The 12532-nt window shown below is 44.3% G+C and overlaps 3 protein-coding genes across 4 annotated transcripts; 1 reads left to right on the top strand and 2 right to left on the bottom strand.

The window, feature by feature from the left end:
* Positions 1-31: 31 nt before the first annotated feature.
* On the bottom strand, positions 32-3127 carry LOC133968960 (peroxiredoxin-6-like). 2 transcript variants are annotated; one of them, XM_062405233.1, is made up of 5 exons: positions 2974-3127; positions 2241-2397; positions 1524-1673; positions 1233-1379; positions 32-1136 (listed from the first exon to the last, which is right to left on the bottom strand). In XM_062405233.1, the coding sequence occupies exons 1-5, from the start codon at positions 3063-3065 to the stop codon at positions 1008-1010; spliced, it is 675 nt and encodes a 224-aa protein (XP_062261217.1). In that variant the 5' UTR covers positions 3066-3127; the 3' UTR covers positions 32-1007. The 2 variants fall into 2 exon arrangements, with proteins under 2 accessions (XP_062261217.1, XP_062261218.1); XM_062405234.1 differs by having other exon boundaries at positions 2241-2370; positions 2974-3112.
* On the top strand, positions 3073-5352 carry LOC133968959 (polyisoprenoid diphosphate/phosphate phosphohydrolase PLPP6-like). The gene is made up of 2 exons (XM_062405232.1): positions 3073-3904; positions 4516-5352. Exons 1-2 carry the CDS (start codon positions 3565-3567, stop codon positions 4935-4937), a joined length of 762 nt encoding a protein of 253 aa, XP_062261216.1. The 5' UTR covers positions 3073-3564; the 3' UTR covers positions 4938-5352.
* A 1066-nt stretch (positions 5353-6418) lies between these two features.
* On the bottom strand, positions 6419-8860 carry LOC133968698 (myocilin-like). The gene is made up of 3 exons (XM_062404876.1): positions 8257-8860; positions 7667-7771; positions 6419-7546 (listed from the first exon to the last, which is right to left on the bottom strand). The coding sequence occupies exons 1-3, from the start codon at positions 8738-8740 to the stop codon at positions 6744-6746; spliced, it is 1392 nt and encodes a 463-aa protein (XP_062260860.1). The 5' UTR covers positions 8741-8860; the 3' UTR covers positions 6419-6743.
* Positions 8861-12532: the final 3672 nt, after the last annotated feature.

The raw sequence follows: 12532 nt of genomic DNA, 5'->3' as shown, positions 1-12532 counted from the left end.
TAGACTTTGCTCTTTATTCAAATATAGGTGGTTAAGAGGGAAAACAGCAACCACAACGGTTTTTATTCACTCACAAAGGTGAAATGCACACATCACACACCCTACCATTTCAATGCAAGTACCATACTATTTTCAGTCAATGAATTTGCGATGCCTGACACAACAAATACGCAAGTTATTACAGTTATTTGATAAGAGACATTACTGCATTTTTTTCTGATTCTGTAGATTATAAATGAGCATTGAGGACAATGGAGAGGCTGATGAAATATTTGCTCAATGCAGCTATTATCTCATCGTGTGTGTTTATAACCACAGGTTCCACTTCCTTTTGCATCAGTCTATAGAAGACAGAGCGACCCAAATGCATACGCAAATTATTCAAACTATTTTAACCAATTCATTTGACTTTTTATACAAGTCAGAATCATTGCTCATAGAAAATCCTTCCTATTACCTATGCCCAGGAGGTTATGTTTTCACCTCTGTTCTTTCCTTTATTTGTGAACAAGGTTAGACTAGATCAAGTGAAAGATTTCGAATAAACTTGGGTCAGGAAAGATCCCCTTCTGTTTGAGTGCCAATCCAGGATTTTTTTTTTATCACTTTCATTTACACCGGGAGATGGGACGTTTTTCAACATTGTTTAACATTCCAAGATCAGCCATGTTTCTCTAGATTTGTATTATTTCCCCAAAGAATAATTCATGGATGTCGATGCAAATAGAAATCAGGAACATTAAGGAGTCAGATTAAATTTAAGAGGACTGTTTGGGCCTTGAGAGTGGTTTGCGCTCTACTGAATGCCATTCTAGTTATAAAATATGCATTTTATTCTTTGAGTGATACACACATATGTTCCCATCTCAACCATTTCATGACTGAAGCTCGTTGCTCTAAAATGCGACTGTATTTTCATTCCTTCTACTTTAACTCACAGCTGGGCCGCCTGCTGATGTTGGGGACCTGCGCTGTGAAGATAGAGTGTGTGTGACAGAAGTCAGTGTTCATGGCTGTGGTGTGTAGCGCAGGTACTTCTTGCCAGAGGGCAGGTCTTTGGTGTAGACGCCTTCTGGGAACAAAGCAGCAGCCTCCTCCTCAGGCATGTTCGGAGGAACCATCACACACTCTCCAAGCTGTAGGAAGAAACAAGGCTATTACATGCAGCAGGAGGCCAGTAACCCTATTCTTTTTATCCTTGCTGCCGGCAGTTGAAATAAGTCACACTGTACCTTCCAGTCGGCAGGTGTGGCCACTCTTTTCCCCGCTGTGAGCTGGAGCGAATCCACAACCCTCAGGATCTCATCAAAGTTGCGTCCTGTGGTGGCAGGATAGAGCAGCGACAGTTTCAGCCTTTTGTCGGGGCCGATGATAAACACCTGACCAGAACCAAGGGAGGAGATGGAGACTGAGAGATATGGTATCTTACAGCCAACGAAGGGAGATCGAAACAAGATATTTAGGCAGCCTATGAAAGAAACAAATACAATTCTGTGTTTGGCAGAGGATGCGGAGATGCTTACACAGCGGGCAGTTAGCGGCATGCCATCTTTGTCCTTCTCATCTGGGTCCAGCATGCCCAGGGCCACTGCCAGCTCCCGTTTACTGTCCGCTATGATGGGAAAGGGCAGCGAGCAGCAGGCCGACTCCTCACAGTTGTACGCCAGGATGTCCTACTTATTCCACAGTGCATGTTATAGTCAGTCAGAGCTTTGCAGAGAGCTTTTTAAACAGTTCTACGGTGACACATAAGGGGAAATAAATGAGTTTTAAAAAGATTTAAAATACTGCGCCCATAAAATAAAATCCTGGATGGCTAGGATGTTGGATATTGGATCACTTGATTTCCCAGTAAGCATCTCAAATGTGCAAATCCAGACCAGACAAGAGGACATGTAATGTAATTCTAACAGTGTTATAGGAGCGAGGGCTGATATCTTCACTCTCATAGGCCAAAGGTCACCCTGGCTCTCTCCCTGGCTCTGACCTGCATACCAAAACTATTGTCTTTATTCTATACAGGTCTAAGAAAGAGGGCTCTTTTATTATAACCAGAGACACTAATGTGCTGTACTCATGGATCAGTGTATTAGAAATACATATCTTAATGTGCAGATATGACTATCTAAGTTACAAAGAGGGTCTTGTGTGATATATTTGTCTTATTTTCTAAATGAGTATTTACAAATTTGAGAATAGTCTCAGTGTAAGTGGGGGAGCACGTGCTGTAACCGTCACACCTTGCTCCAGCTGTGATGATCCTCCAGGTGGTCGACTGACAGTGCGATCATTTTGACGCCGCGCTTGCTGAACTCCCCGTGCAGCCTGGCAGCACGGCCAAGCTCCGTGGTGCACACGGGGGTGTAGTCTCTGGGGTGGGAGAACAAGATTCCCCATCTGGGTTGAAAAGAGAGGACGGCGAAGCTGTGTCAGGTGTCCCTCAGGGCCGGTGCTTAGCCCGTCCTGAGATGTCATCTTACTCAATTTCCTCTCGTCAGACTTCTGAATAATGATGTTGCTTGTTGTTGGAATGCACGATATACCTGTGTTCAGAAACCTGTGGTGTGACCGACACCAAACTAACAGGATGTGACCTCTATATCAAAAAATAATTACGAATTCAGCAAATTCATGGTGCATCATGCTTTAGTGCGTGTATGTGTGTGTGTGTGTGGGGGGGGGGGGGGGGGGGCAGCTTACAATGTGATCAAGTCATAAACAGCTCGTGCATCTGATCCCATTTGAATATAGACAGTATTAACTTGTCACTTCCTATCCCCCATCGGGTTTTTCTTTTGTCAGACATCATTAGGTTTACATTTGATCTAATACTGGAAAGGTCTAAAGCAGAAGTCAGTAACAGGAAATGGACTGGACCAAGTTCTCTCTTCCTCTCGTACCAACTGCTCCCACAAGCCACTGACTCAATACCCAAAAGCGTACATGACAATCAGAATCAACGATCCTACTTACGAATCACCGAGAAACTCGTGGAGTTTAATTGTGCCAGTGGTGGCCTCTGCCTCGAAGTCAGGAAACACATCCCCGAGCAACAGTCCCGGCATAGTCAGTGTTAGCGTGGAGGTGCGCGTGTGTTCAGCAGCTGCTCTGATGATATCAAGAGAGATGAGGAAGAGGCGGGGAAACTTTCCTGCCAACAGCTTCTCTATTTACAGAAGCACCGGTTCAATGGGGATGGATATAACGCACCACATCCAAGTTTTACCAAAGCGCCTTTTACGCACCGGCGCACATTTACGCACATGCCTAATTTCCAACCATGAACTTGAATTTATTGGTAAAGATGCAACATTGACACTTTTCTCCACCTGCATATGTTTTTTATAATTTCAGCATCATCAACTTTTAATTCATGGTTATAGGAAGGATAATGCAGCCACGTGACGACAGTGGTCCAGTTCTGACCCGGTCACATTACACCTCCTGACTGTCCAGTTTGCCGGATGTTTTTTCATGTGAGCAGCAGGATTAAAGTATTTACTGGCCACAGGTGCTCTCTGAAGAAGGGCGGATACATTTGAGAGGACGCGCCATCAAACCAAAATGTCCTCACCGACGTCCAGACGGAACAGTTGCCGTGGGAGCCGCCGGGGCTCCAGCTGGTCTTACGTTTACCCTGGCGCTCCAACAGAGGACTCCGCCGTCAGTTTAAGTCAGCCGATGTTCGCCATAACGCTGCGTTTTTTGCTGGCAATAGATCTGTGGCTGTCCAAGCGGCTCGGCGTGTGCTTCTGCGAGGAGTCCCCGTGGGGCAGCATACGGCCCCTGGTGCGCCTGCTGGAGTTCTCTGGACATGTCGTCCCGTGGCTCATCGGCACCCTGTACACTCTGCTCCGTGGAGAGACGGCGGCAGAGCAGGAGATCATGCTGAACTTGGCCCTGGGTAACAATGTTTCTACTGTTGAAGTCAGACGTTAGACCCCAAAGGAGATGAATCGAGACCTCTTAAAACTGTCCTCCAGATAAATAACCATTAAGCTTGTTCTTTCCTCTTTAAATAACCACATTTTTACTCGCAAAATCATCCTTACACATCTTTATATTGACCACCACATCAGCTTTTGGTAAATCCACTGCGTTATTCTGCATATTTGTGCCAATTCCAAAACCGGTGGCTTTGTTGAGCTGCATGATGATAATGGATATTTAAATAGCCCAGCATTACAGGCAACGTCATCACCTGTCCACCAAGTGTCAAAGCCTTTCTAAGCACTTTAATCTATAGGATGAGAGTGTTCTGGAAATATTATGAGCTATTATACCTCTTCTTATGGACCAGTCATAGCAGAACTGTGACTACTTGAAGCTCTGGGCGTTAATGACACAAGTTAACTAATATAAAAAAGAATATTGATGGGAAGTGAGATCAGTGAGTAATAAGATCCCTTAACAATGACATTTTAGACAGTTGGCTTTTGAATTAGGTATGATATTTGGTTTGATATTTGGTTTTGATTTGAGTCAGTGCAAACTGTATCTCTGTCTTCCTCACAGCTCTGTTGTTGGACCTGCTGCTGGTCAGAGTTGTGAAGACTCTGGTGAGACGTCGACGGCCCGCACAGAACCGCTCTGACTTCCTCTCCACCTTCTTCGTGGAGCGTTACTCGTTCCCCTCAGGCCATGCAACGCGGGCGGCAATGTGTGCTCGGTTCTTCCTGGCCCAGCTGGTGGACACAGCCTCCATGCGGGTGCTGGTTGTGGGCTGGGCCTTCCTGGTGAGCCTGTCCCGGCTGCTGCTCGCCAGACACTATGTGACCGATGTGGGCTTTGGCTTGGCCATGGGTTACTGCCAGTACAGCTTGGTAGAGAGGCTGTGGGTGAGCTGGGACTGCCTTCAGGACGTGCTGCTCATGCGACTGCGAGAGGGACTCAACAGGGCTTATGGTGGTCTCTGGATGGCAGCTTGGACACATTAGATTTGGTGGAGCTGTGTGGTGTTTCAACTTATATATAGAGGATGTGTAAGCACGAGTCTGTGTAAATGAAAATCTGAATTGAATTGTATCAAAATGACTCCAGTATTTCTGTGTTTTTTATTGTGTATTTTCTGAAGAATTAGGTGGAAATATAGAAATTGATGGTGTGGGCTGTCACTGGCAAGTTGTTCATGCCCTATTGTTTGCACCTCAAACCTGGTGACCTTATAACAGCCTGACACCAAGGCTAACTTTAACTTAACCCTTACTTAAACATTAAAATCAAACTAAAATCAGTTTTAAGTGTAGTTGTCTGTCTAACTGAGACAGCGTGTGAGTTTCAGGATGAGTGGTGTAACTGTCGTGTGTACCTGCTTCATGGCGGGTGTGTGGTTTTGTTCTCAGCGACAACACACTGTGGATACTTTCTATTTGTGTGACCGCTGGTGGGGGAAAGCCAGCTCACAGTTATCTAAGTTTCCGTCAGCTGTCACCCTGTCTCCTGACTGTCATTATTATTGTAATACATCCCATCTCATCTTACACAGTTGATGAACATACCAATCGCAATTTTGAAAATAAACTACAGCTAAACATGTGCTGAGTTTATATGGGTTCAGGATTACAACTGTAAAAGATCCTACAGAGAACAGACGAGTCCTCTAGTTTTTACCAGTGAATAATTGCATTAGAACAAACTGTCAGTTGAGCTGTAAGATGTGTGTTAAATGCAGATGCAGCCGGTTGTCCACAGAGGGCAGTGCATAATCATAAGAAAAACATGCAGCTGCAAAAAGCAACATGGGGTGTTGCTTTTTGCAGCTGCAAAAAGCAACACCCCATGTTGCTGGTTCTGAACTTATCACTAATGTGGGCTGAGCTCAGAGACTGGATCTGTGTTTATAAGCTCAAGTACACAGGCACTCAATATTTCTCCATCTATCAATAGTGGTGAGGAGTGGGTGTGTCATCTAAGTGCATATTAACACAATAAGAAATAAGCCAAAATACAAACTGCGTCAGTAATAACTGAAATGTCACAAACTTAAGCACACAACTCTCAGCTGTTAACAGTCAGATTTCACATGGTGATGAATTGGCTCCATCAGGTGCCTGACTTGTATTTGACTACAGCGGAATATTTAAAAAATGATAGCCATGTTAGCAAAAAAGCTATGGATGTTAATGAGACTATGCGCATGATATTAGTGTTTATAGATGCATTGGTGACAAGGCAACAACCGAAGTAGCCTAAACAATTTATATATATATATATATATATATATATATATATATATATATATATATATATATATAGATGGAGACATTTTATGTTTTGGTAAGTTATCTCTTATGCCAGAGATAGATACCAGTTTTAGGTTCACTTGTGGACTATCTTTACTCTATAAACACTATTGTAGCATAAAGCTTCTGGTGATAGTTTCTCAAATTGAAAACAAAAATTATGACACAAGCCGGAATCATTCTCTTGGTTTTTATTGAGGACTTAAATAACATGAACATTTATTAGCAGACAACAAAAATATTTCACTTTTTAAACCATCATTTCTGTTCTTAATAATAACTGAGATCATCAGTTCTGTCACTGCTCCATGGATATTACTCAGTTGTCGTATACATCTTATTTACAGTACGAATACACAAAATAGATTTCAATGATGTAAAAACACATTAACGACAATCTTTACAATAACCTCAATGAAATGTCAATGAGTATATGCTTTATCACATTCACTTGCACCAGAACAGTCCGGTAAACAGCAGCAGCTTCTCTGTCGGTTTCCTCTAGCTGCTGCCCTGATTGGCTCTGCCCACTCTGATGTCATAGGTGACCATGTGGAAATTGTCCCACGCATACAGCTTCCTCTGGCCGTGGTTATAGTCCAGCATGCTGGTGTAACGGTACTTGTTCTTGAACGGCACAGCGACTGCCCGCTGCGTCCCAGTGGCTGTGTCAAACACGTAGTTGATGGTGGTGTTGGGTGCAGTGTAGCTGGCCACCGTGTACAGGCGTCCACACACCATGAAGGCGTTGCCCACTGTGTTCTTCCTGATGTTGGTCTCCCAGCTCTGCTTCACGGCCAGGCTCTCTGGGTCCAGCTGGGCGATCACAACGGCGCCTTTCGCCTTGCTCGTGCTGTAGATGGCCCACAAGCCTTGTTCGTCCACCGCCAGGTCGATGTCCGTGTAGCCTCCCCAGGAGTAAGGGTACTGGCCGTGGAAGCCGGCGTGAGGTAGCTCCAGACGTGACGCCAGGCTCTCAGAGGTCAGGTTGTAGCGGATCAGGGAACGGCTTCGTTTGCGCTGGTAGTAGAGGGAGCCGCGGTAGATGGTCGCCCCTGTGCTCTCCACAGGCTCCGGCAGGACCAAGACCTTCATGGGGAAGCCTCGGGAGAATTGGTCCATGTCTTCAAATGCAAAGAGCTGACGGACATCTTTGCCCACTGCGTCGATGCGCCACACAGTCTTTTTGGTGTAATAAGGGCCCAGAGGCTCGGGGTCCTGCAGCCACACCCCATATTTGCCCGTGATACTGTCAGCCTTCCTGTGCAGCACAGGATCTCCCACTGATAGCAGCTCTCCACAGTCTATGCAGAAAAAAAGAGAGGACATGGTAATTTAATATATATATTCACAGAAAAATTTACAAAGAAATTAAGTTTCATCAACGCCCTGCCCAATATTAGGAAAATTGGAGCAGCTACTACCTGTGAAGGTTTGATTTCCATCAGGATTAAGGTTGGATGCTTGAACCTTTGTCACCTCAGCCTTCATCTCCTGGTACGCCCCATTCTTAGAGTCATTTGCAGGGTCTGAAGAAGAGAGAGATGTATATAAAAAAACATGAAATTACAATATTCCAAATGTGGGAGGGCTTTTGAGAAGAATATGGCTGAAAATAATCACGTTGAGTATTGCTAAGCTACAGATAAACCAGAGTTAGGCCCAACACAGATAACATCAATGTTCCAGCCTCTCATATATTTGCCTCAGAGCACAGCGGGTTCAACTTTTAACCCTGCTATGGCTCTCCCGAAAATGATCATGCAAAGTAAACAGACAAGCATGAGGGACAAAGCCATAAAAGAGTCTGTGTTGTAAATTCCTATCCCTAACTGAACCTGAGTTGACTTTAACTGCAACCTGACCTGATGCCCTGGGAGACTTTTCATAGCCCAGGTCAACCACAAACATTAGAAACAGAAGCAGTCCCCAGCAAAATATACACAAAATAGGAGAAAAAGGAAATTTGTATTTAGTTTATGTGGAGTTTCTCTTTGCTTGGGGATGTACATACCATTGGCAGTTCTGCTGTCATGCTGAGCCCCCCCATAGGTGTGTGTCTGCTTGCAGGGCTTCTGCCTGAGGCTCTCTGCCTCCTGGCTCAGCTCGCCCAGCCTCCTCTGCTGCTCCTGGAGCTGCTTGTTCAGACGCTCCTTGTCCTGCTGCAGTTGGTTTCTTTCCCTGGTGACCTGAGCATAAGCTTCCTGGAGACCCTCTTCCATGTTAGACTCGACCCTCGTCCTCGTGCCTCCGTCCGCTCCTGCCAGGAGCTGGCTGACCAAAGCCTCCAGCAAGATGACCCGCGACATGACTCCATCCATCTCTGGTTTCACGCTGCCTCCAGGGCAGCTGGACTCCTCTGGGCTGGCCACGGTAAAGGTGTAGTGGCAGCGTCCAGCAGAGTCATTGGAGCGGCGGAGGGAGGCTCGGTCTGTGGCCTGGCTCTGGCTTGACAGCATCAAGCAGGACAGACACAGGAGAGAGGCTTGGAGCCACATTTCGAAGGAGGCAGTCACAGGCGACGATCTTCAGGTTAAGGAGTGCCTAGTTGTATACCTTCCTTTAGAGGATATAGATCCTTTTTCTTTGAGCTTGTCTCTTTATACCCAAGTGTCACTGGTCAGTGCAGGTCAGTGTCTGAATCCCAGCAATGCTCAGAGAAGGATATTTATACAGTTTACAGTCAGGGAGTGGGAGGGGACGAGGAGTGTGGCAGGGAATGAAATAGCCAAGGGGGTTTGCAGTGTGTGTGTGTGTGTGTGTGAGAGAGTGTGTGTGTCAGTGTGTGCAGAGGTCCACGTGTTTCTTGTTTTTGCCACTGGTTGGGCGAGGTGTGCCGTAAATGACATAAGGTCTGAGCCGTCCGTGTGTCTCCGCAGGTTGTTTTGACTGGACAGCATCTCTTTATGGCTGTCGCCTGAGGTGCTGCAGGTTGACTTCCTCTGGGACCGATACTTTGGCAATTAAATCACTGCACGACTGACAGGAAACATTTTGTGACGAGGAGAAATTTGTACTATAGAGGGCAAGTGTTTCAGAATTGCTGAATCTGAAGCCAGCATATTGCAACCCCATTGCACGTTGGCACCTTTCTTCCTCTTTCACAGCAGGACAGGAGGTCTGGCACCGACTGGCTACCTCAGGAAATGGAGAAGATTCTGATGTTGTTGCTCATCCTTTCTTACAAAGAACCTCATCATTTCCTCAGATTCTAGCCTACATGCCAATAAATCAGCATGACTAGTGACTCAGTCAGTCTTTGCCCTGGCATTGTGAGCCTTTGAGGTGTTGAATTAAGAAATAATCTTACATTTTAAATAAAAAAAAAATTGAAATTTATCTTAGGAAGGACACTTTACATCTGCATAATTTCATAGCGTCTTGCATTTTACAATCACAATCTTGAACCTGATGGTCACAGATCAAGGTAAATTTTGTTCATTTAGATATTGGTTGATTGGCGGCTGTGGCTCAGGAGGTAGATAGGTTCGTCCACTAACCAGACTGTTGGTGGTTTGATCCCAGTCCCACTGTTCTGTCCAGACACCGAAAAACTAAATGGCCCCTGACTGCTGTGCAGAGTGTCTGATTGACAGTTAAAGTGATGCACGTAGATGCACTTTATGAATGTGGATGAATAGCTAACTTGTTCTGGAAAGCACATGTTGGTGGAGGTGAGGTGCTCACCAAAATCCTTAAGAGTGATCTTACAGGCACCATGAATATTTCTACCAAATTTGAGGATTGATGCAATCATTGTTAACAAATATCAGTAAACACAAACCTTAATGAACCTCATTCTGGTGTTATTGTTGGTAGGATTCCATAAGTTTCATCCTCTGCTAACTCTGTAAGCGTATGTGTTGACTATTTGTATTCCATGGATTTGTCTTTGACTGGGCGCATGACAATGGAAAATAGTAATTTTTATGATGATAAACATCCTTTAGAGTCTTAACACTGAGCCATGGAGCCCACCTGTCTCCATGTGATACGACTGGGAGTTGGTCTGTTGGTCTTTCAGTGGTGAAATATCCAATATTTCACCACTGGTGTCCAACAAAACATTATTGAGGTAAAAACAATCATAACTCATTGTTATGAGCTGGTAACACCTCCTATCTCAGGACCTCCACATTTCTTCCACTGTCATTTCTTACCATATATCATTTTTCATAATCACTATGCTGAGGTTGTCCAGCGTGGCTGTTACAAAGATATTTCATAAAAATACCAACAGCAGTGAAGCCTAAAGCAACTTGCCGAGCACATCTGTGTTTGGTTCCACAGGATCCGTCTGCTGCCTAGTTAACCTGTCTGTTTTACGGCTCCATGGAAAGTCACCCGTATTCCACAATGTTCTTCCCACTGAGGTGTGTTTCTCCTTATGTAACATAACGACTCAGGCCACCTGTAAAAGTTCTCTGTCGGCCCCTGAGAGAACAGAAGATCACAACTTGTGCACGTAGACTTTTCCATTGGCAATAGGTCTCACAGCAGTCGCTCTACTGGGAACCAGCACCTTGATGTTTGTGTGCTGAAATGCTTAACATGTACATCTAAGAGCGTTCTTTTATTTGATGATGATTTTTGCAGTAATGGACAGTGGTCTCACCCTGATCAGCAGTTTCTGTCATTCCTTTAGCTTTTTCCACAAAACCTAATGGTATTCCGTTTCAAACTCTTCATTGAGGCAATATGATTTCTTGCTATTGCTTATTTAAACAATGGTCCCTTATCGAGCAATGTAATCATGTATTCAGTGTCATATCTCTGGATACCTGATGAAAATGAGTCCAATGTTAATGTTGTTTTTGGTTTCTTCCAACTCCTGCGGATCTGTGACTCATTAGTTACTCCACCAGCTAGTTGCATGCTAACCAGATCTCACTGCTGTGTGACGATAGCATATATTGACGTTTTTAGAAGTTTCTTTAGCTGCCTGGTGTGGTAGAAAACAAAGCTCAGAGAGCTGTGAGACTGAACCAAATCAGTAGTTGCAGAGTGGACATGTTAAAATGAGTGGAAACCTGGAATAAAACACAGTAAGGCTGCAGAGTGAAAGTATTCATTTGGAAAGAGGAATTGGAAAAACAGCAGTTGAATATTATGACCCTTTGGATTTATCTAGATAAACTTTCACCGTCCTAATCCCCAATGTGGAAATCATTTTGTCAAAGGAACATTTCGGCAAATTGCGCCATAGCTCTCAGCTGGAGATCCAGGTGAGAGGATCGATACCACTTTCATATTTGCCTCTAAGTCTGCAGCCAGTTAGCTTAGCTTAACACAGAATCTGAAAACATTGAGATACAGCTCGCGTGGCTACAAGTTCCTGTAAAGTACACTTATCTATGCACAACATATTTACTTATTTCATTAAAACTGAAGTGTAAAAATGACAATTATTGATTTTGAACGATTAGGAATGGAACTGTAATAGCTGTAACAGTTATGCATTTAGTTGTACAGAAAAATAACAGTTTTACCTGTTTACCAAATAAGAATAACAATAACAAAGTTATATGATTAAATGGGGAAAGGGTTGAAAAATATGAGACATCATAGTTCCTCTGGCAGTTATTTTAAATACCCTCACAGTCCCAGAATTCTTGGCAATAAGTGAATTCCACAGATGAATTCAGAGGGAACATTTTCTGCCGCATTTGTTTGAATGTGAATAACATAATATTATGCAACAGGATAGAGGGGAGGGGGCTCCCTTGGATATTGTACACACAGAGTAAAACAAAACAGATGAGCGACACATTGTGATTGCTGAATCAGGGCAGACACATGGGACATATGAAACAAGCAACATCAGTTGTTTACCCAGCAGGCACCATACATTTTTGTTATTGAGAAGAAGGGGGGGAGGGGTGGAGGGGTAGCAACTAAATGGCGTGCCAGTTCTCCCACACTGGGTCATTCACGCATTATTTTCCACAGGTAATGAACAGGAAGTCTTCCACAGAAACATGTATTGGCTCACCATACGTGGATTTACATATGTGCCGCGTTGTATAACACGGGTGCCAGTCTGGCTTTTTGATTTACAATGTAATGCAGACATAAAGCAAACAGTCACCAGAGCAGCGACTGAGCATCAAGCGTTTTAACACAACCACAGCACAGAGGTGACATTTTAACAAGAAGCCTCAGTGCTCGGACTGAGAGTGCAGATCATGACCCTGAACTGTTTTCTCTGAAGGTCTCTGTGTATTCGCTCAGAGACACAGAGTCAGTCTGGAATCTTTGTGCTGGTTGTGATGTAAGATGCTGATGCTCAG

This window comes from Platichthys flesus, chromosome 14 (genome assembly GCF_949316205.1).
Source record: "Platichthys flesus chromosome 14, fPlaFle2.1, whole genome shotgun sequence".
In the NCBI taxonomy this organism is placed as follows: Eukaryota; Metazoa; Chordata; class Actinopteri; order Pleuronectiformes; family Pleuronectidae; genus Platichthys; species Platichthys flesus.
This window is presented reverse-complemented; position numbering and strand designations above follow the sequence as displayed.